At 38.9% G+C, this 22,652-nt stretch overlaps 3 protein-coding genes across 11 annotated transcripts in view; 2 read left to right on the plus strand and 1 right to left on the minus strand.

Moving 5' to 3' along the window:
• gpat2 (glycerol-3-phosphate acyltransferase 2, mitochondrial) overlaps window positions 1-4,318 on the plus strand; it is a 131,928-nt gene extending 127,610 nt beyond the window's left edge. For all 7 annotated transcript variants that reach the window (XM_041999780.1, XM_041999785.1, XM_041999786.1 and 4 more), the window contains 4 exons: window positions 436-556; window positions 882-950; window positions 1,286-1,341; window positions 4,075-4,318. In XM_041999780.1, coding sequence (XP_041855714.1) covers window positions 436-556; window positions 882-950; window positions 1,286-1,341; window positions 4,075-4,191 — 363 coding nt within the window. In that variant the 3' untranslated portion in view covers window positions 4,192-4,318. The remainder of the gene's footprint in view (window positions 1-435; window positions 557-881; window positions 951-1,285; window positions 1,342-4,074) is intronic.
• fahd2a (fumarylacetoacetate hydrolase domain containing 2A) lies at window positions 4,299-14,252 on the minus strand. Of its 3 annotated transcripts, none has more exons than XM_041999788.1 (8): window positions 14,232-14,252; window positions 13,358-13,623; window positions 13,045-13,261; window positions 10,138-10,197; window positions 9,898-10,057; window positions 8,042-8,150; window positions 7,507-7,594; window positions 4,299-6,157 (listed from the first exon to the last, which is right to left on the minus strand). In XM_041999788.1, exons 2-8 carry the CDS (start codon window positions 13,621-13,623, stop codon window positions 6,095-6,097), a joined length of 963 nt encoding a protein of 320 aa, XP_041855722.1. In that variant the 5' UTR covers window positions 14,232-14,252; the 3' UTR covers window positions 4,299-6,094. The 3 variants fall into 3 exon arrangements, with proteins under 3 accessions (XP_041855722.1, XP_041855723.1, XP_041855724.1); XM_041999789.1 differs by having other exon boundaries at window positions 14,103-14,239; XM_041999790.1 differs by lacking the exon at window positions 14,232-14,252 and adding an exon at window positions 14,103-14,206 and having other exon boundaries at window positions 13,358-13,572.
• A 441-nt stretch (window positions 14,253-14,693) lies between these two features.
• Window positions 14,694-22,319, plus strand: zgc:152830 (uncharacterized protein LOC767682 homolog). The gene is made up of 16 exons (XM_041999787.1): window positions 14,694-14,821; window positions 15,578-15,619; window positions 15,720-15,810; window positions 16,340-16,488; window positions 16,597-16,705; window positions 16,908-17,035; window positions 17,129-17,228; window positions 17,330-17,405; window positions 17,487-17,572; window positions 18,392-18,496; window positions 18,775-18,850; window positions 18,972-19,090; window positions 19,166-19,249; window positions 19,345-19,402; window positions 21,743-21,924; window positions 22,016-22,319. The coding sequence occupies exons 1-16, from the start codon at window positions 14,811-14,813 to the stop codon at window positions 22,151-22,153; spliced, it is 1,554 nt and encodes a 517-aa protein (XP_041855721.1). The 5' UTR covers window positions 14,694-14,810; the 3' UTR covers window positions 22,154-22,319.
• Window positions 22,320-22,652: the final 333 nt, after the last annotated feature.

The raw sequence follows: 22,652 nt of genomic DNA on the forward strand, positions 1-22,652 counted from the left end.
ATAAATAAGTAAAAAGATTTTTACCACTGCTGTTTTTTTTTTCCAGGCTTCATCCTAGATGAGATTTACTTAAAATCATATGTGTCTACATCCTTCTGCCATGTTGATATCTGCTGTTCCTGCTATACCATACATATAGTAGCATGTGAACTGAACAATGCCTTCACATCCAGAAACGCTGAGCTTACAGGTTATTTATATCAGTTTGCACATGTGGGATAATCGTGTACAATTATCTTTAAAAAAAATGCTGAAATCCCTAAAATGCTTTTAAGTGTGATACCCCTGCATCCTGCAGCTGTACTTTATCCTCCTGTCAGCATGTTTAACTTTATGCTCCATGTACCATAAATAATCTTTCACTCCTACACTCCCTCACTCTGATTTGACCTTTTTCTGAACTTATATACTTTGCTGTCCATCTTACCTTTATAGATAAGCCAGCCAAGTCAGTGTCCGGAGATGCTCTTCTTCCTCTGCAGTATGCTAGCGGGACATCTGAGGGCGCTCTGCTGGACCACTGCAGCACTGGACCTCATAAACACTCCTCTGGCTGGTATGAGTACTACATGTTTAAAAAGTGGTCATTGTTAAGAAAAAATGTGACTGATTCAGCTTTAAAATGTTCACATTTTTATAGGATAAAAAAAAAAGTTGTTGGACTTAATGTTTTGTTTTAAGTAAAAAATATTGGCACTCAAATGAATGCTGATGTTCAGATTTTTATCTTTCACTCTAAACTGACCCACTGAACCAGTCACAAATATACAGTCTGGCAGCATGGCACAGAAACACAAACACTGCATCCACTATCTCAGCAGACTGTCATCACTTTGCCTTGCTGGAGAAATGCCTTTATTTTCCTGTCTCTCCTCCTGCAGAAGCAGAGTTTGTATCCCAGATACACTCCTACCTGTGTGATACTGCAAATCAGAAAAAACAGCACTATGGTGAGCTCGACCTGACGTCCTCTCCCAAAAACTTGCATTCACAAAGGTGTCTTTACAAGCTTGTCACCTTTCCTTTTCCCACTGATTCAACAATTCAGCAGGGACCAAAGAAAAAACACAGAGCAGCTCCCACACTTGTATCACATGCTCTCACATTGCTGAAATAACACATAAGACAGTAAGAATCTATCCAAATGGCATCCTTCAATAATACATCGTATGAAAATTACAGTCCCACTGGTAGTGGCTTTGTTCTGTTATCCTGACCTGGTTTTCTATATTGGTTATCTGCCTGTTCTTTTGATTCATGTGTGCCTTTGTGCTGTATCTCACAGAGAGCTGCTCAGAGGAGGCGGCACGTACTGCAGTTAGAACACTAATAGACCTCGGGGTGAGTGACAGCCGGTGTGTGTATGTGTGTTTGCTGAGAATTAGAGCTTGACTTAAGACAGAAAGTTTAGGTGTAATCAAGCTGTCCAAAAGTTCAGTCCAAATGGTAATATTCCCACATGTCTTTAAATGAAGCCTAAATCTTGGATTAACTAATAATCTCCTACTTTTTCAGCTAAATAATGTAGAGCCTTGAGCTCAGCGTGAACATGCATCTGACCTGACTTTAATGCAGCAGGAAATAAGCCAGCCATTTGTGCTCATGTTTTAGCCAGAAATAAATCACTTTCACCTAAAGTGATTTGTACATTTTTAAACAATCCTGTGCAAAACTCTTGAGCCACCCATTATTTCTTTATATCTTGTTTCTTAAGAGCCAGATTGTCTGTTTTTTGAAGTGGTCTTGACAAACAGCTCTCCAGTCTTTATGATGGTCTTTGATTGTTTTTTATTTTTTATTTATTTTTTGGTCATTGGCTTCTTTTTCTCTCATTTTCAATCCACTCCTCGTATCCGACCATTTTCAGCCGAATGCCTCTTCATTTGTTAAGCCCCTTAACATGAATCATATAAGCACAGACATGCATCTTATTTAAGGGATAAACCAGCTGCTGTCTAAACACAACAACTTAGCAAAGAATTTTAAATAGGACCTTTAGCACCCTTTCACAAAAATACGTCCTTTGTTTGCCAAACATAAACACCGTTTGAAAGACATAATGAGTCATTCTGCATTAATTAGGTGGAAAAACTGGGCATATCTCAGCATGTTCTGCAGTATGTTTAAAAATCTCTTGGGAAACTGGACCAAGAAGAGGACAAAAAAAACTATATACAGCAGAGGTATTATATGTGATGTCCTTAGGAAGAAGGAAAAATCCACAAAGATCTAACACAGGACCTGAGAGATGCATCGGATCTTTACGTTGATTCATCTGATCCATTGTCTCATCAGATTAGCTCTCTAAGGAAGGGTGGCTGTCAACGAGCCCTTCTTAAGGAAGAGAAACAGGAAGAAAAGACTGGGGGTTGCCAAATTACACAAGAATTGGACTGAAAATCAGTGGTAACAGGTCTTAGACTGATGTATACTCCCTAGAGTCTCAATCTCAACATTATTGGTGCGGTGTAGTATCTTGACAGAGAAAAGAACAAAAGGCAGCCAACATCCAAAGAAGAGCTTGGAAATTTCCTTCAAGAAGCTGGGAGAACTATTCCTGAAGACTACTTAAAGAAATGATGAGAAAGCTCGGATATGAAGGTTCAGGCTGTGTTGAAGGAAAAATGTGGTCAAATCAAATATTTGCCTTTTATATACATTGATTTCCATTTATGTTTACAAATGTTTCAGTATATTGCTGTCTCTGTTCCATTTGCCTGGCAATGTATAAAGAAACGAGGGGTGGCTGGCTAAAGCTCTTTTCACAGTATTAGAGGTTAGTGTACTTTATTTCTCTGCATTGATAAGACAGCTATAGTTAATAAATATTTTAGGCAACTTGGTCTATTTGTAATTTACCCAGTAAAATTGAGAATAAATAAAAAGAACCTTCTACCTTCATAACTACTATCTAATATAGTCTGGGTCTAGGGAAATAATATTTGCATTTAAGTAAGATTTAAAGTTATTAAGTTTAATTTATAATGCTTTTTTTCTTTCAAAATGATTTTGCTTGTCTGGGCTATGATAAGTAAAAGAAGTTATTATTAAAGATTCTTTAATATTTCAAGTTTTTCTTGCGGGTTGTGAGATTGCCTCACATGAAAAACACTCCACTCGCACAGTGAAATGGGGATTAAACAGACACTTGATGAAACCATAAAGTTAGCTTGTTTATAATGATGGATCATCATGCTTGCATCATGTTTTAAAGTAGAAAGATGTTTTTCATACAGTGCTAAAAACATTTCTAATGGAAAGCAGCATGAGCATCTGCTGTCCATCTACAGAGATTCTGCAAACAAAGGCAAGGAATATAGAAAAACAGAGGCGTAGGCAGGCCTGTAGACATTGATTTCAACACTAAAAACCTTGAGGAGAAAAAAAAACATCTATTTTGGAAGGAACTTGGAGAAAAAAAATGATTTTGACACACACATTAATATTAGTCAGATTCTCCTCTCGGTGCAAATTAGCACTCAGCTTCCCAAATTAGCAGACAGCGATTGTTCCCCTCAGTCTTCTCTGCAGGGTGGTAGTCGCTTTTTTTTTTTAAATAGAGCATCATTGACCCATATTTCTGGAAAGATCCTTTCAAACAGTTGACACAGTTTGTTATTGAGGTCATCAGTGAAATCTGGTCATTATCGTCCTTCTGCTTTCAGACTGGCAGCTAGTTCTCCTCCCTGATGTCACGGAGGTTTGATGTGTAAGACCTACAGGTCAAATCAAAGAGGAACTATGACTCCAGTGTTGATGCAACTGCAAAAGAAAAGTCAAGACAGCACAGCCTGGAGTTTATCTCTCCTTTGGCCTCATTACTTCAGACCTTGTATAGTGAATAATATAGAGTGTTTTTTCAATGTTACAGCTTAAGTTTTGTTTTTGTTTGACTTGTTATGAAAGCTTTTGTTTTATCTCTTCCATTATTTTTTCATTTTGCCTTGTGCAGAAAGCATGCTCCTTAAGATGAAACGCTGAGCCCTAACAATGTTTAAAGGTTGTTAATCAAAAAGCATTGTGGTTGGAGTGTCCTCTAACTCACTGTGTTTTCGTTCATTATTTTCAATTCAGGTCATTTTGGAGGAGCGTCAGACGGGAGGCGTCGTCCTGGGTGTTAGTCCTTTGTTCCAGTTGTCAGAAAACAGGCAGAAGCTGCACCGCTTCATCTCACAGTACCTCTACAATTAATGTGTTTAAAAGAGCAGCGTGATTCAAGGCCTTGACTCGGCTTTGTTCTGCAACAAAAAACCAAACTCATCCTCAGTTAATGTTGGAGGAGCCTCTGTTCTTTAAAAAAAAAAAAAAAGACAGTTAAGAAGCACGTCTCTAAGTAGTTGCTTTTTTTTTTTTTTTTTTTCAGTGAGACATTGATTTTAAGTTCATCTTCAGTAATATCATTAGCATAAAGCCACAGGAGACGAGGAATATGAAGTCCTATTAATCAGCTGTTATGACTCACTGTTTGGGCGATGCTGGCCAGGACGACTTGTTACTAACATGTTTATGTTGTGATGAAAAAGACTGTTTTTGTTAGTTGCATCTGAAATTTTCAAGAACTTACAATAAACAAAAGTTGATGCTTCTTTTCAAATTCAACTCATGCACAAGAAGCCTCTTTACACTTTATATTAGATGTGCTCCTCTCCACACAGCTCATCATTCTGAGTAGCTCTCCTGAATGTAGATCACTCTCTGCTGAGTCAGACCTCGGGAGAGTCACTTTGACGCAGACCTTTGGACATCAAAAGGGCGAGACAAATCGATGCCTCACTTTGATGGAGACATTTTCTGCCAGGCGTTAATATTTTTGCCGTTTACAGCCGACTGTTTGTACAGTCAACAGCTAGTGCAGCTGTTTCTCACCCAAACTCTAAAATAAACTAAAGCTGCAGTAGCTCAGCGACTGTGACTCTCTACTGCCACCCAGTGTCCAGACTGATCCTGAAGCCTGTGAACGGTACTCTGCCCTGACTGAAACTACCACCTAAATCTATATTGTGTGCTGATATGAAACTAGTTTGGGTTTTGAATAGCTTCAAGGCTAATCATGCTTAAAGTAGTCTGTATGCAAACAAAGAAATTTGATGAGCTGCTCATGGGCAATTTTCTCAAACTGCTGCTCACAACTGTAAGAAATATAAACAAATATCTTTTGCGAGTGAAACATCTTAAATTAATGATAATTTGACCGTCAAATGATAATTTCTTGTCTTACTAATTTAAAAATCATATCACTAAATGGTTTTATAGCATTGGGAGGCACTGACAAATATTTCTAATACAAATAATTATAATTATGTAATAAAACATCTTCTGGGAAGTGATTAAACTTTTTTTTTTACTTTGAAAATTATTTTATTATTTTCTTGAATATGTTAATGCCATTTTACATTAAGCACAATTGTTGCCTTCAGTCTGTAAAATACTCTTATGCTTAGAGAAAATAGCCACAATCGGGTAAAATGCGTAAATTAGAATTTTAACATTTTATAAATTATTTGTGACTCAATTACTTTTCAAACTCAATTATTAGCTCCACTCCATCACGCCACAAGAATAAAGATGTCAGTGAAAAAGGGGATTCACTCTTTCCAGCAAAACAATAATGAAGCACCCAGAAACATAAATCAAATTATTGTGAATTTTTCTCTCAGGCAATATAAAGGACAGATTCTGAAAATTGCATACTTCATGAAATTGTATTACGAGTAATTTGTTTTATTTTTACAAGAAAAGTTCCCATGTCAGCTAGTAGTAAAAGCTAGTAGGAGAAAATGTATGTTCCTGCCTGTTAAACATGACAATTACTTGCTATTTTTACATGGTAAAACAAGTCAGGAGGTTTGTGTTGTACAGCAGGAGTGGGTGGCTGCTGATGGAGACTTTTACAGCTGGTGATCACTGACTCAGTGGTTGGGTCACATAATTACATAGTTTTAGGATGTAAAAATACAACATTTCCCTCCTCACTGTTGTGTTGCAGAATTATCACTGATGCAAAGAAAAAAAATCATCAGATATCATCACCGTTTTAAACATTTGTTACAGATGATCAGACGTGTGGTTTATTGATCGGCACACAGTCCTGACTTTAGACCACTTTGTTGATTATGGAGCCCAACTGGTCTATCTGACACTTCACTATGTCTCCGTTCTGAAAGATAGAACAGACAAAATACAAATTTACTACTTTTAAACATTTTTCAATGTTATGCAAAAATTTAGGTACTCAAAGGTCAAAGTTTCTCTTCATGTTAATAGCTCGGAAAGGAAATCCTGTTTTTTAGAAAACAAATTTGGAGATAGATGTGCATTGTGTAAGTTTAGATGGGGTTGGGGTTAGGTTACTAATGGTCTGTTTGCTTGGAATTTGTTGCTACAGAACTCATTAGGTTTTTTTTCCCTTTACCAGTGAAATGTTACATATTTAGACCAGAAATCACATAGTCAGCAAAGCTCTGCTTATTGGGATCACAAAGTTCTGCCTAAACGTCATCATTCTGCAGCCCTTTGTGTTCATCAGCAAACTGCAGATGACTCATTTTGTAGTAAGCATTCAAGAAAAGTCTGTTTTTTTTCTCAAAGGTCATATTTGTGGATGTGCTGTGAAACTGAAACGTATCCAATCTCAAAATTTTCCCTGAAGATATTTTGCAGTGAAAGTTAATTTGCTTTTCTAAATTTAAATAATTCATACTTTGCATAAATTATTTTAATCTAAATACTACCATGCAGATAGTTAGAAGAGCTCACGGCTATTGTTTAGAAATTTAAAGAGTCAATTTTTATTAAGCTTGAAAAACATCACCTGATCATTCCTAAATGATCAATAATAAACTTTCACCCCAACAAATAAACAAGTCTGAGACCTTCAACATTTAATGGTCACATCTGTTTGGATGACCAAAACAATCTTACTTTCTGTCCCAAAATTATTTTTATCTTCAGATTTATGCTTTTCACAGATCACCTCTCATCAGATTGTTCACAGTAACAACTGTGGACGTTGGTACTTTATCAAACTGTTACAGACAATACAGCCACTGTAGTTATTGACGTTCCTCCCAGTTTGTGACAAGGATGCTGGACCTTATCCGGGCTGCGTGAGGAGCATCGGTGCACGTTCTCCATCTCTCCAGGATTCTCCAGCACGTTCACCAAAGCTGCTGCTGTATTTTCTTGGGGTTTGCTTCAGATTAGTTGCATTAAAATGTAAACCTTTATGCCAGTTTGAAATTCTGAGCTCTCCGTAAAAGTTTTCCAATATTGCTCTTTATTTGCCTACACTCTTCTTTTCCTCCATTCTTACTGAAACTATTCTGCCATTGCTGTTCAGCTGTATGGGTGGTTGATGATTTCCTCCTCCTGTCTGGCCTGTATATCTTTGTTTCGCTAGACCAGAGACGTTGTCATTGGCTGAGAGCAACTGAGGTGTACTGTTAAGATGAGTTTAAAATGTTAAAAGAAAAATGTATTCTGACTTTTGTGTCATGCATCAGCTACCTTGAGAAAGATGGGTGGTTTTTTGAACACACCTACACCGGGAGGAGTGCCGGTCAGGAACACATCACCTGGAGTTAACGTCATGAACCTGAGAGGAAGAAAAAAATCGGTGCAGACCAGCAGGAATGAACATGAGCCTTGCAGCAACATAAAATGACCCCAATCTTCAGGCAAGTTAGGTTAAATTAAGCTGCCAATGCTACAAACGACAGAGGCGTTGCGAAATAATTCAGGGAAAGGAGGGAGAGGAATTTATCATCCAGAATTTACATGTCAGATGGGGAGCGCTTCATTTGGCTAGGTGGTTTTGAGTAAAGAGTGCCAGTTGTGGTGTATAAGTCTTATCTGAAGCATCCAATTTCAGCCCAGCTGGTGGTGAACGAAGGACATTTGATCACACTGACGTTCAGATTTTAGAAATTCAACACTCAGCGAGTTACTAAGGATTGACTGCAGTATGTAAACCGTGGCTAAAATGAGCTTTGTCTTTCGTTCTCATGCCGTCGTCATGAATGGTAATACTGAGTCAACTTACTTAGAGACCCACGCGACCAGTGCTGCTGTCTTGAAGATCATCTGATCAGTGTTGCTGCTCTGGACTGTGTCTCCGTTAACTAGACAGCGTATGCCCAGGTTGTGAGGATCTGGAAAAGAAACGTCATGAAGCAGGACAACTAAAAAGTTCCTGACCAGTGCTGCATCCTTGATTTAAGACAAATATATTATTCAAGGATGAAGAATCATTTATCAATAATTGTGTTACTACTAGTTTAACTTGTCAACTAAAAAATTATTTAGATCAACAAATTTGGGCCCAATGATGGGATATAGATGCATCAAAAGTACAAAGGCTACACTTTTTAAGATAATTTTTATTTGCTTCACAGCAAGGTTGCTGGTTCGCCCCTCAGCTAGGAAGAGGTTTGAACAGCGGTTTTTCTGTGTGGAGTTCGCATGTTTTCCCTACACAGACATGGGTTCTCTCTGGGTACTCCAACTTCCTCCCACAGTCCAAAGACATGAGTGTTAGGTTAATTGGTCTCTCTAAATTCCCCCTCGGAGTGAGCATGAGTGGTTGTTTGTCTCTGTGTTGGCCATGTGATGAAGTGGCGACCTGTCCACGGTGTACCTGCCTCTCGCCTGCTAATTACTGGGATAGGCTCCAGCCCTATGCGACGCTGAATTGGAATAAGCAGTATAGAAAATGGATAAATTAATTATTTATTGATATACTTAGGATTCAAGTCTGGTGGCATATTAGGTCAGGTCGTATGTTTTCACATTTGTCCTCTTTTGGATTATTGTTATGCTGAAATATTCCTCTTCTGCATAGACTCTTGAGACTTTGGGAGCTTTTTTTTACAGGTTGCATTTTAGTGTATTTGCAGGAATTTATAGTGTCAAATATAAAGCAATATCTCAATGTTATACATTCATGCAACCCCCACATGCAGCCTCTATAATTTACTATCAGGATTTAATTCACAGTGATGCTCTTGGCCAGGTTTACACTAAATATGCTAGACCCAGTCTAGTTTTTTTTGTATCTTATAATCTGACTAAAGAATGTTTTATTAATAAAAAAATATATTTGTGTAACAAATCGGCTTTTTTTTTTTTGCTGCTTGCGTACCATCTCCATAGAGATGGATGTTAGAGTTTTTGTCAGAAGTGTCGGCTGTCACAGAAACTCTCGTTTCCACTAATAACCTCTGTGCCAGATCCACAGCAGGTGCCTGTATGATTTTTCAGAGTTATTTTGTCCTCAGTCTATGAGGTTGTTGTATGAGCACAACCACTGCTGCTCTGATCAGTGGTACTGTGGCTTCTTTTGTAACTCATAACTACTGCAGTTATGTCCCTACTCATTTTAATTGGTCACTGATCTTCCGTTCTCTCATCTTTCAAGTTTCATAACCACAACTTTAATTTCCTCCAGCTGTTTTATGTTTAACCATGACAAATACTAGCATGGAGACACAAAGGTAATTTTAGAACCACATTTGTGTAGTTAGTCTGGTTGTAAATCACACAGAACTCTGTCTTGTGTCTATTACCACAGATTTGTGCATATTCACTGCAGTTGTGTTAAGATTATCTTAAAATCTTGTTTTAAATTTCTTTAACGGACGTTCTAGGTCTTAATTGGTTAACATATTTATCGGTACTGATAAAAGTAAATGCAGTATTCCAGTCTTGCTCTTTACTGTTTTAGTTTCCTATCACTGATATATTACACATTCATGGTGTCACACTTAACGGATTTGCAGCATGGTAACTCAGTGATGCTGCTGACATCAGAAATCACAGAAAACTGCATGATTCATCTGATTGACTTTAATTCTCCCATCTGACTCACACTTCCAGCTCTGGCCCCTCATTAACTCTTACCTTTCACTGTGTCAGTTGTTACTAAGGCAGGGCCAAGAGGACAGAAGCTGTCAAATGTTTTTCCCAGCAGCCACTGCTTCCCATTGCGGTTCTGCCAGTCACGTGCGCTGACGTCATTGGCCACAGTGAACCCGGCAACATAGGAGAGAGCGTCTTCCTCCTGAATAATAAGTGGGAAAGCTAGATAGTCACAACACATCCTTCATTAGAGTGCATCAGAGGTGGTGGTATGACGCTCACCCTGATGTGTTTGCCTCTTCGTCCAATCACGAAGGCCAGCTCCACTTCCCAATCCACCTCCTTCCGTCAATCACAAGAACATGTACATCACAACAATAATAAGTGCACCTCACAGAGACCAATGACTAATATGTGAACAGGTGATCTTTGGTGCACTCTCTACAGATGAAGGTAGCCTGCTTGAATACGGCAAGGAAACATAATTTCATCTCTTTTATTATCTATAATAACCTGTTGTCCGTGTTTTACATGATTGCATACATGGCTGTTCTTAAATTGCTATGATGCTGCAGTGTATCAGCGTTCAAAAAAAAAAAAAAAAGCCCTCATTAAAAGCCTGTTTTATACCTCTGCTCATTTATACTGACAGTCAGCTTAGAGTTTTATCAGAATGAGCTAATGAACAACTGTTAAATAAGACACAGATAATCCCAGAGACAGCTAAACAAACCACAACATGTCCACCACCATGCTTCTCACTGGTTGCAGTCTGATTTAGAAATAGAACCAAGACTTTTGTTTTTCTCCTCTTCTGTTTTTAGTGAGTGAGAGAAAAACACTAATAAGTTTCCACACCCATCTAACAGTCTTTTTTCCTGTGTTTTTTGTTTTGTTTGTTTTTTCCTTCCTTGGACTGCTTCTTATTCCTTTGCAGTGACCCCAGCTTGTCTGGCGGTCCAGTCCATGTACAAGATGCTGCCAGATAAAGGAAGTTATCTGTAGAAACAAACAGGAGAGATGATGTGACGCCTTGCTGTTCATTCACCAATTTAAAGGACTGATCTTCAACCCTTTGTGGCCAGTGCAAGCCGTTTTCCTGTGACAGATGTGTTACTGAACCCTTGTGTTGTGTTGTTAATACAGCAGCTTCAGCACATATCTGTCACCGAGACCCCATCACAACATTCGCTATCTAGTCTCATCAAAGGCATGAAGGTGCACTTTAGACTTTCCTCCAGAAGGTTTATCTCCACAGGGTAAAAGAAGAACTGAGACATTTACAGGATTTACAGACTGGCTATCACCTTCTACTGACAGTCAAACATGAAATGGATTTCTCATCCTGCAGAGGGTTTCTCTCTTTGACAAGGGTAATAAGTTAAGGGTGGAACCCAAACCTCCTAATGACCTTTTATTCTTTCCAACTGTGGATTTTAAAAGGATAAAAAAAAAACTTTTGTATCACTTTGACACCTATTTAACTGTTCTTATAGAGAATATATCAGCAATGAAACAACATGAAAGACTCATGGAGAAAAGTCTATACTTCTCTCTACTACATATCACATGCAAAAAGATAAAGCCCTCGTTCTGCCCTTGTTGCTCTTTCTCTAACATGCTGGTCCTGCTACACATTTACCATTCCTTGCTTTCATTCCTGAGCTTGATTCAAAATGGATCTGCTATGTTTTGAAGCTATATGAATTAATGTAAAGTTGATTGATAACCTGAAGAATTCTACTAAGAAACCCGTCTTGTTAGCCTTCAGTAATCTGCCATTATACTATAGTGCCATCTAGTGGCCATAGATAACTATTACACCACAACGTGTCCCTGTGTTGTTAAATACCTAAAACCTTAACATCACGGTGATTTCTGCGTGGCCTCTTTAGTTTTACTTTTCTGTGATCTAGTTAGGATTCATAAAATTGTTTTTCCCAGTTATTAGATTTAAATTTGTCATATGTAAATTCCCTTGTATTTGAATGAAACACTATGCTTACTGTAATAGAGGCCAGTAAAATAGTTTTTGTTTCCATGCCAAATATTGACTCAAGACCACTGCATGTTTCACCTTTGTCTACTAACAACCAGTATAAAGTCCAAAACTGACATTGCTAGCCAATGATTGATTCAATCACTCAACTGAGGCAATAAAAAATCCACCCTAAGCCATCATAAAAAGAGGTTGAAGCCAGCATAATCAACCCTGGTTTTTGTGGAGTACTTTTATTTTTAATTTTGATGTTGTAAAAAATATTCTTTGGGATTTAAACTCCTAGACTCTGGGATTATTTAGGATATTGGTACCTGTAAGTCACATTATTATGGTATCTTTCACCACTGTTTCATCACTTGCCTGCAGAGTCTGTTTAAACTACAAACGTATTGATTTTCTGTCCTATTATTGTGAGATTAATATAACTATGTGAAAGTTAATAACTCATATTCTCTGAATAGATATTAAAAAAATATATTTAAAATTAAATCAAGCCTTTGTCCTTTGAGAAGAGATAAAGATTAATAAGATGAAGAATTTGCGGCTTTGATTACAAGGCTGAGCAACTCATGGAGTTTCAATATAAAACTAATGCCTCAAAACGATGTAAATATCCTAAAATTCTGAAAGCACAACCATCAATCACATAACGATCACAACCAGTGAACAATCACTGCTTCAACCCGAGTGACAGCTCAGATTGGTTCCAAATTTTCCATCATAATTACAACCACAGTTCGCCGGATCAGAGAGTGAGTGAGTTGCTCTAGTTTCCTTCTACATCCAGCCAGGGAGGAACTGAATCTTGTGGTTATGTCCAGCAGAGGTTTAACACATGATGCACATGATACAGACTAATTTGGTAAGTCTTATGTAAAACAGTCACTCTTTAGTCTTACTGCTGGATGTAAAACCTGGGTTCATTTTTGCTCAGGGATGCATTTAACCGACATACCCACATGTATATGGCAGGCACAGTAAATAGCTGGCTCAATTCTCCAAATAGTAAGTAGCTTCAGTATTGTTTTCATCTCTTTTACCATTTGATGGCCGACCATCTTTCATGAAACACAGTGCTATCTCACTATTCCTTGCATCCACAACATTCAACGCTAAAATCAAAGCTCAACTATTTTCCTACAGTACTAATTCAGCTTTAGTTTTGTGTTGAGTTTGCTTGATCTCACCTGACTCTCTGAGGGCAGAGTAATGTCATCATATGGCCCAGTGATTGCACTGGGGAACTTGCAGAAAATGATGGGCTCTTTGGGGATAGGGGCATTCTGCTCCAGACAGTGATCCCTATAGTTCATACCCACACACACCACCTTCTCAGGAGCCAAAATGGGAGACAGTAGCTTGATTTGTGCTCGATCCACCACACACTGACCAGATTCTAATGCTCTGAGAAGAAAAACTGTGACTTAAGAAGAGTTTGAGCATAATAAAGGAAAACAATGACCAGGATTATTTTCAATTGGTTAAGAATGTGTCTGATACCTGTGAGCACACTGCAGACCCTTGTCTCCCAGCTCCAGCAGTTCTCTCATTGTTGAGGGCATGGATGGATCAAACGCATTCAGATCCACCACACTGAGCCCCTCACCTTGTTCCACTCCCACCCTGATGCTGTCTCCATCACCATGGCGACAAAACTGGACCAGACGCATGGCTGCACTGCTTACGTCTCGCCTCTGTGTGACTGCTGTTTTCTTCTGAAAGTTTAACTTAATGAATATACCAAGAGGGCGAAGAGGAAGTCTCATCTATAGATGAAGAAGAAAACGAGGAGTAACCAGAGATGTTATAAGCATACAGATAAAGTGTCAGTAGGTCCTATCAGATCATTAACCTGTCAAGGGACAAGTTAAAAAAAAATCAACAAATCGTTAAATGTAATTACATAAAGAAAGTTGCTCATTGAAACTAATATTGTTGGTAAAATCCTCAAGAAAATTTAAAACGTTCTAAAAAAGAAAAAAAAAAAAACTCATCTTTGCACAATTCCAGAGAATAGTCAAACTCAGGCATTTTTACAATGTTTGATATTTCGACTCTGGAACAACCAATCGAGCCTGAGCAACACGTGGATTTAACCACACTAGTTTGCGAAGAAGCAGTCGAAATGCAATCGATGTAAATGTTATCACATCTGTCCCGACGTGGTCATATAATCGTCTGTCCTCTGTTTACAACATAAATCAGTACCACGGGCCTCCAGTAGCTGAAGAACTTTGCTGCCTACCTGCTGTTTGAGGCTAATCTTTAGATAAACGCCTTGTCAAGAGGAATGTGCTCCTGCAACAAACTGCTGAATAACCCCAAGACCTGCTGCTTATACTTTGCCCTTTGTACCAAACCAGCCAGTACTCACCGCGTTTCTGCACAGAAAACACTACTTTTAACTACTTCCGGTGAGCGTCTGTAGTCCGGTAGGTCAGTCCAGTCAAAGGTGGGGAAAAATAAATAAATCCGAGAAACAACTGTAGTTTGTATTATTGTTATTTAATTACTACATGAATGACTTTATAATTATTCATATTGCAATTATCTTAATGCTATTCTTTCGCTTATTTCCTAAAACTACAATTCCCAATAATGCCCTCAGATGATGTTAAAGTGTAGTAGAATTTATCCGTACTTGACCAAACTACGAAGAATTCTATGAGACTATTCACCCTTTTTAGATTAAATTAATTTATAAAAATCATTTGACTACTCTATGTAACATTAAACTTACTATGTGTGTCTGAAAGCCTCTTAATTATCTTAGCCTAATTGCATTTCCCACTGGGATTTCCGTAAATACGACCGCCATCGGTTCCTGAAGGCAGCAGAAGTTCGAACTTAACCGATCATGTGATCAAGTGGTTAGCCTTGCAGGCAAGGATCGGTTGTCACCGCTTATCTGCAGTCTCTTTCACCCCGAAGACACTGGAGGAGAAGGACAACAATGTGCACCAGGTGGGATTAACGGCTGTTTCTTTTTAACGGCTAGTTTTAATCAGGGTTTAATGGGTATTTCAAGTGCAGCTTTCCGCTTAGTACGCTTTTTATGCATAAAATAACAGCCGAGGAGCATCAGTTAGTGTTTTTGTTGACTGAAAGGCTTCTTGTGTCACAGCTCTGTATTGTTTTTTTTTTTATTATTGTTGTTATTGGATTGTCTTATGTCTTTTGCTTTTCAACAATTTATTGAACATATATGTTTTTTAATAGATCAGACGAGAAAAATCGGATCCTCTCACTTTGCTCCGAGGTGTATACATATCTGGATTCAGTTTCCAATTTAGTCATATCTGCAAACATGATACTTTTAGTTTTACTTCACTTTCTTGAGTCATATGACGCCAAAAGCATCTGACTATTGTGAAGCAAATATGCTTTGTTGACAGATATAGTGTTGTAATCTGCTAAAAACGAAAGTGGTTGCATCCTACAAAGTGTGCACTGTAGGCCAAATTATAAGATTAGTATATCTGCTGTAATGCAGCAAAAAATAAATATTTTTTTTAAAGAACCTCACCTGATTCTGAAGTTTTGCCAAACTTCTTCGCTGCAGGTCACAAAGCAAGGCTCCAGTCTTTTAAACACTTTATCTTTAACCTGATTTACACAGTTAGAGATAAGAAGTGTTATTGCATTACTCAATCTGGGCTATGCGACAAATTGTGTGTCTTAAACATCATCGCTGACTCTTCACTTTATTTCCCTGTGTAGCGTCCAACCCACTGAGTGGACCACTGACCTCAAAAATCAGAAGTAAGGATAAAGAAGAATGCTTCACTTCCTCTGCAGCTGTCAGAAGTTGATGATTTGTTTTCTTTGCAGATAACAGTGTGTGATTGTATTTTTTTTCTAGTTTTGATGGCATCATCCTTGTGACTCAAAGCTATGACACCCTGTCCCGTGAGCTGGACTATCTGAGAGCTCCACTGCAGGACTACAGCTCTGTAAGTGTCTGTTCTTGCACCATAAGATTATACTGTCCAACTTTCACATTTTTTACTTATTTATGATTAATTCTGAGAATTTTCAGCTGATTTTTACAGTAGTTCTCCTGATTTAAATAATAATGTTAAAAAGTTATTTTTACTAAGCAAGATATGTTCAAAGAAGTGCATTTATCTCATCTCTGACAAATTCAGTGATCCTTTAAGGGAAAAGATTGTTGCAGGTTGCTGTGAAGCAGTTAAAAACACTGAAAGAGCTGGAAATATTGTGCTGACCAAAATACATTTGTTCTTTATAAAAAATGCTCTATTGTCAAGTTGTTCTTTTTTTTTTTTTAATGAATCTCCTCTTTCTTGGTCATATACTGAGAAACTGCTGATACATTTGGTATTATACATATGAAGTGAAGAACTTCCTCATCTTGAGGTGTGATAAGTCCCAAAGATAGTATGCTGTAGTATACTGGTGATGTTTACTGATGCTATTATGATGTTGGGGTCTTTTTTTGTGGTGATACTTTGCATCTAGGTGGACAGTGGTTTGGGGGAGGAGGTGGTTGTCCTCAGGGTTCCTGGTCTCCCTGGCAACCGCTTGGTGTTTTCCTCCACCGGCCCTGTAAACCGTGACTATGACGATGTCAGACGTTTCAGTGATGCAGCAGTCAACGGCATCAAGCGGTCAGTTTGCAGTAGCTGATTATTTATCTCCTCTGTGTCTCGTTGATGGTTTAAATCTAGGTTTCTTTACTGTTTTGTTTAAAAAAAAATTTTTTTTTGTCTCTTCAGTGCCTTGAAAGCCGGCATGCAGCGCCCCCTGCTGGTATGCCCTCCACAAAAGGACTATAAGAACAACGCCTTGGTGGCTGCACTTGGGGCCCTTCAAGCTCTCTACATGGTGAGAAAAGATGTTCTTGTAAAGAGAAGCTAGATGTTTTTGCTATGGTTCAAGAAATAGATTATTGAGCTTAGTTGTTAAGCTGGAGCCAAATTACAGGCAAAATGTTAAGATGTCTCTTCTTTTTTTTAGATTAGGTTTAGATAGAGTATATTATTGGGAAAAAATATGTAATTTCATATATTCTTTCTTTGCTTAAAAGCCACTTGAAGTGCGAGAGGCACACATACAATCCTCTGACAAAAAGGTGTGTGTTCTGGGGCTGTGGGCAGCAAAGGAGGCTGAGGGAAAGAGGCTGGTGGAGCTGACTAATGCTCTGGAAAGTGGGAGGTATGTTAAATACTGTACTTCATCTCATTGCCCAAATTTTCTCAGATATTGGTGTTTACACACTCACCAGCTGCCTTCATTTCCCCTCCACAGACTGGCTTATCGTGACATTGGTGGCTCAGACCCTGAACGTATGGCTGCTCCTCGCGTGGCTGATTATGTCCAGGAAATGTTCAAGAACAGCCCTGTTTCTGTAAGTGGGGGAAGATTACATCCTGCCTTCTTAAAACTGGAGAACGATATGTGGTAACTGTGAGTTCTTTGAGCCACAAATCTGTGTGTATCGACTTCCAGGTGGAAGTGTTGAGCGATCTGAGAACTCTAGAGAAAGAGTATCCGTGTCTGGCTGCAGTGAACCGTTGTGCCAACAGTAAGACAACAGTTCTGAATCACCCGTCCACCGCTGCTAAGTGTTCTTTTATAAATCCTTCAATGTTTCTTCCTCTTTCAGCTGTACCTCGTCACCAGGCCAGAGTCATTAAGCTGAAGTACTGCGGTGAGGGACCAATCCAAAAGACACTTATGTTGGTAGGAAAGGTAAGATGAGACCCTCTGTCCAAGAAGCATGAGAACTTAACTCTTAGACAAGTATCAATTCCTTTACTAAGTCAGTTCATTTTGGGAATATAATGAGCTGTTGCTACACTATTAACTGTAAAAACTAAAGGCACTGACCAAAGCTTCTGCAATATCACATTTATTTCTGTCCAGAGTTGCAATAATTTTTACCTACATCTTATAGTGGTGATGGGAGAGTTGGACCGCTGTTCTATGTCTTCTCCAGCACATCCCAAACACAATTATAATAATAATTAATAACAATCATTATCATCAAAGAGAGGGGGAGAGTTGATCAATAAATAGAACAACCTGGTCATTTGGTATAGTCAGGTAGCCCCCAGAGGCTTGTACAGGAGGCACTAGATATGATGGGAGCATCACTCCATCTGCATCTCTTCTTACCCTGGAACAGGATAAATCTAGACTCGCCAGACCACATGATCTTCCACTGCTCCAGAGAAGCTGGTCACTGCATCATTTATCATATTTACAATTATATATTTACGTCATATCCAGTGGGAGGCTCTTATCTGTTTGTTTAGTTAAATCCAGGTAGGGATTTTTCAGGTTTTTTTTTGGACAGACAGTGTGTGTTAAATTGAATAATTTGTTAATAATAAACTGTCTCAAACACCAAATTTCAGTTGAGTCAAAGTTTGTAGAAAATTCTACAAAAATAAACATTTTTAAATATTTGTCCCTTTTAGATTAATTAGGAGCAGATTGGCGGGAGGAATAAGAATATGAGTGTGTGTGTTGCTAGTAAAGTGTTTGGTTCTTGTGTGGTGATTTCAGGGCATCACCTATGACACTGGTGGAGCAGACATCAAGGCTGGTGGCGTCATGGCCGGGATGCACAGGGACAAGTGTGGGGCTGCCGCTGTTGCTGGATTCTTCCAGGTGAGCGAGTTCTTCACCTGAATACTAAATCCTAGGAAGCACCTCAGTACTTGGAATATAAACGTAGCATTTATGCGTCAGCTAGCAGTGAAAGCAGGATGACTTGGACCTAAATGCTCCTGAGCCCTGATTAGCAAAAAGCTTATTGGAATATTTTTAGAGAAATATTTTCCCCGCCATGCAAAGTGTGTATATTATTTCTGAATGGTTAGATTAGAAGATTCTGTGCATTTTCTTTTAAGTGCACCTCACTTCTTACCCTCCCTTCTGCTGTTCAGATATTAGCCCACCTGAAGCCAAAGCATCTGAAGGTTATCGGCTCAATGGCGATGGTGAGGAACAGTGTGGGTGCAGGTCAGTGTAGAACTCCTCATACCGGTTCCTGGTGATGAGTCTCTCAGATTGGTCTGTGATTTTGCACCCCCTATCAGCTGCCTGGGTGTTTTTGTTTTTATTTTTTTTTATTTTTCTTTAGACTGCTATGTGGCCGATGAGCTGGTGGTTTCCCGTGCGGGACGTAGAGTGAGAGTGGGAAACACCGACGCCGAGGGACGTATGGTGATGGTGGACCTGCTCTGTGAGATGAAGGAGAAGGTCAGAAAGAACTCATGAAACCACATCTGGACTAGTTAAGTTAAGTTCATTCATTTTCACCATCTGTCTTTGCAGGCAATACAAGAGATCAACCCTCAGCTGTTCACTATTGCAACTCTGACTGGTCACGCCATCAGAGCCATGGGACCAAACTACTCTGTGAGTCCTGCTGAAATACAGACTTAAGCTCACTGGTCATTAAAACATTTTAAATCTACATTTCATAACTGAAGCATTGAACCTTCTTCTCGTAGATCATCATGGACAATGGGCCGGCCCATCGCAGCAGGAATGCCACTCAGTGGCAGAAAGGTGGGCGACATTTACACTAAATGTTTACAGTTAAAAGTTTGCTCACCAAACTTTACCAGAGCATCCACCACAAGTTAAGTAAGGGATAATGCCTGATGAGGTGGCCATTATCAGAAATTAATGGACGACGTGGAAGCAACCGTCCATTAACAATAATAATAAATTATAATAATAAATTATTAATGCGTTAATGTTTTTTTTTTACTGGTAAAATCGTAAGTTTTTCACAAGAAGCGGCTGAGTGGACTATTTCATTGTGGCTCGTTGCCAAGGTAACAGGCTCTGACACAGAACCTGCAGCTCGGTGGGCAGTTATGTTACACAAACATTTCAGAGGGCGGGTGCAGCTCTTACAGCTTGTGTGAGTCCAGAGGATGATGTGACATGTTATTTCAAACAGTCAAAGTCCACAGATAGTTTCCTACATCGTTAAAGAAGTCTGCAGGCTGCTTTAACAGCAACGCCCCGTCACAGACGTGATCTGGCGTGTCTCCAGCGGCGATTCGTTACTGGCTCTGACACAGAACCTGCAGATCGGATGGCTGCAGCTGTTATATTAGACCAGATCAGTGGAGAGAAGGGAGATGATTGCTTAACATTATGTTATGTGACACAAAGTGTCATTTCAGAAGGCGGGTGCATCTCTTACAGCGTGTGTGTGTCCAGAGGATGATGCGACATTTGGTTTCAAACAGTCAAAGCCCACAGATAGTTTTCTACATCTGATCTGGTGTCTGCTGCCCGGCATCTGAGTTTCTGTTGCCACGGTTACCAACTACCATTTAGTCAGCGCAATCATTTACAACAATAAGTCTATTTGACCGGAACTTCTTTCATAGGTGTCCTATAGGTGTTATTACTTTTTAATGGACACCTTCCAGCCAATCAGAATCGAGTATTCACCCAGACCATGGTATAAAATAGAAATAAATCAAATATAATTAAGGTGTATATAAACCACAACCATAAACAAGCTCCACTAATGAAGACTGGAACAGGAAACCACAGCGTTGTCATCAAGTTATGGTATCTTAAATTTGTGGGTCGATTTGAAAAGTATTTTATTCATCATCTATGATCCAGAAGAAGAGCAAAAACAGTCAGTGTGGTAATTAATGTTGATTAGTTACAGGGAGTAGAAATAAAGACGATGGAGGATTTTATGTAATTAAGGTCAACTGTCCTGAGAGTTTAGAAAAAAGGTGAAGAGATGCCTACAAGCAGGTTAGAACAGGTGGAGATAAGTGTCAGGTGTAATGTGTGATAAGAGTATTGGCAAGAAGGAAAAGAAAAGTGTACAAGACGGTGGCGAGATCAGCGATGATGCAGGGTTTGGAGACAGAGACCCCAAGGAAAAGACAGGAGGCAGAAGTGGAGGTAGTAAATGTTGAGGTTCTCTGTGCAAGTGGCATGGATGGATAGGATCAGGAATGAGTACATCAGAGGGAGAGCATGTGTTAGATGAAGTGGAGACAGAGATGAGATGGATGGATGGGCATGTACAGAGGAGGGATGGTGAGTACACTGATAAAAAAAAGCTGAGGTTGGAACTACCTGGACTGCAGAGGAGATTTATGGATGTAGTGAAAGAGGACGTTAAGTTAGTTGGTGTAATAGAAGAGGATGCAGAGTATAGGGTTAGATGGGGTCGGATGATTCCCTGTGGCGACCCCTGAAGGGAACAGCTGAAAAGGAAGAAGATTTCTTCACCTTTATTCAAATGTTTTTTGGTTGTTGACCTTTAGTCAGCTTGATGTTCTCATAAATGAAATACATTTAGAGTTTCTCTGTCAAACCGAAGCATTATAAGACTTGACTTTAGTCATTTTGTAACTTATAATCATTACTAGGAGTTTTGACTTCTTAGAGTTGGTATGTGGGAACATTGTGCTCATTTCATCAGTTTCATCAAGCTCCACTTGAAGCTGACTTCTAGACAAATGCTTAATCTTTTAAATAAGATGGATGTGGAGGATGTTTTCATGAAATAGTGCGGGCCTCACTATTAAGAAGTACTTTTGTTAACGAAGTGCTTTTGCAGTTGAGATCAGGCTGCTTTTGAACAAACTACTGGTTTCAAAAGATCAAAGGTGCACGTTTTCTTTGAATGTGGTCATTTTTTTCTGTACAACAGTTCTTGGTCCAGTTAATGACAGAAATTAGAAAACATTGATTATAATATTGGATTTTACACTTCTATAGAAAAGCTATACTTGAGTTATTAAGCAGATATCCCTCTTGTGACTGTATCAGATACTTGGGATCCATGTCCACATTGCTTCACAGTGGTTCGGTGCTTCTAAAATAAACTAACACTGGTGCTCATCCTCTCACTTGCAGCTGGAGAGGTGTTGGGAGATTTATTTGAGGTATCCACCATCAGGCGAGAGGACTATGAGTTCCACAAGGGCAAGTCTGAGTATGAAGACATCCTGCAGTCCAACAACCTGCCATCCACTGCTACGCCTCGAGGACATCAGGCCCCTGCAGCATTTCTCATCATGGCCTCAGGCTTGGACAAGGTGCTACACAGTATCAGTATTTTTCATGCGTATTTAGAAGGAATGCAGTAATTAATCTATCTTGTTTTTTCTGCCTGAATTTTCACCACAGCATGGGGTTGATTCTGACACACCTCTGCCATACTCCCACATCGATATTGCTGGGTCCAGTGGTCCTTTCCCCGGTGTCCCAACAGGAGCTCCCATCGTTGCCATGGCAGCCAACTACATCCTTGCAGATACTATCTAAAGAAATACAGTTAGAAAAAAATTTGTAACTATCCAAATATAAGTGAAAACCATGCCAGAACAAAGTAATTTTGGTATTTCTTAATGCCTCAGGTCTTTTTCTGTCAGACTGTTTGTTGCTCTTTTTTGTAAGATCTTTAAACTTTCTGAATAAAGTGTCAAACAAGCCTTTTAAGGGATCAGAGTCAGATGTTTGTCAGTAGTAAATTGACACCAAACAGGGAAAAAAAAAAACATTAAACACTGAATCAGTGGTCAAAATTATGCTGAAAATTGTTGGATTCACTCAAATGTATAAAAAATTATGCATAGGAACCAGTATTCCTTTTGTCTCTCCTTTTTTTCCTCCTTTTTTTTGCTGTTCTGTGACATTTTATAATAAACTTTTTCAAGTTTCAACAGCTGGAGGCAAGAATACTAATTGTAGATTAGTTAGTGAGAAAATACAAGTTCTAATTTGTTTGTTTTATTTAAGATGCTTTTTTTTAGTTTGAATCTGA

Source organism: Melanotaenia boesemani, chromosome 11, assembly GCF_017639745.1.
Source record: "Melanotaenia boesemani isolate fMelBoe1 chromosome 11, fMelBoe1.pri, whole genome shotgun sequence".
NCBI classification, from domain to species: Eukaryota; Metazoa; Chordata; class Actinopteri; order Atheriniformes; family Melanotaeniidae; genus Melanotaenia; species Melanotaenia boesemani.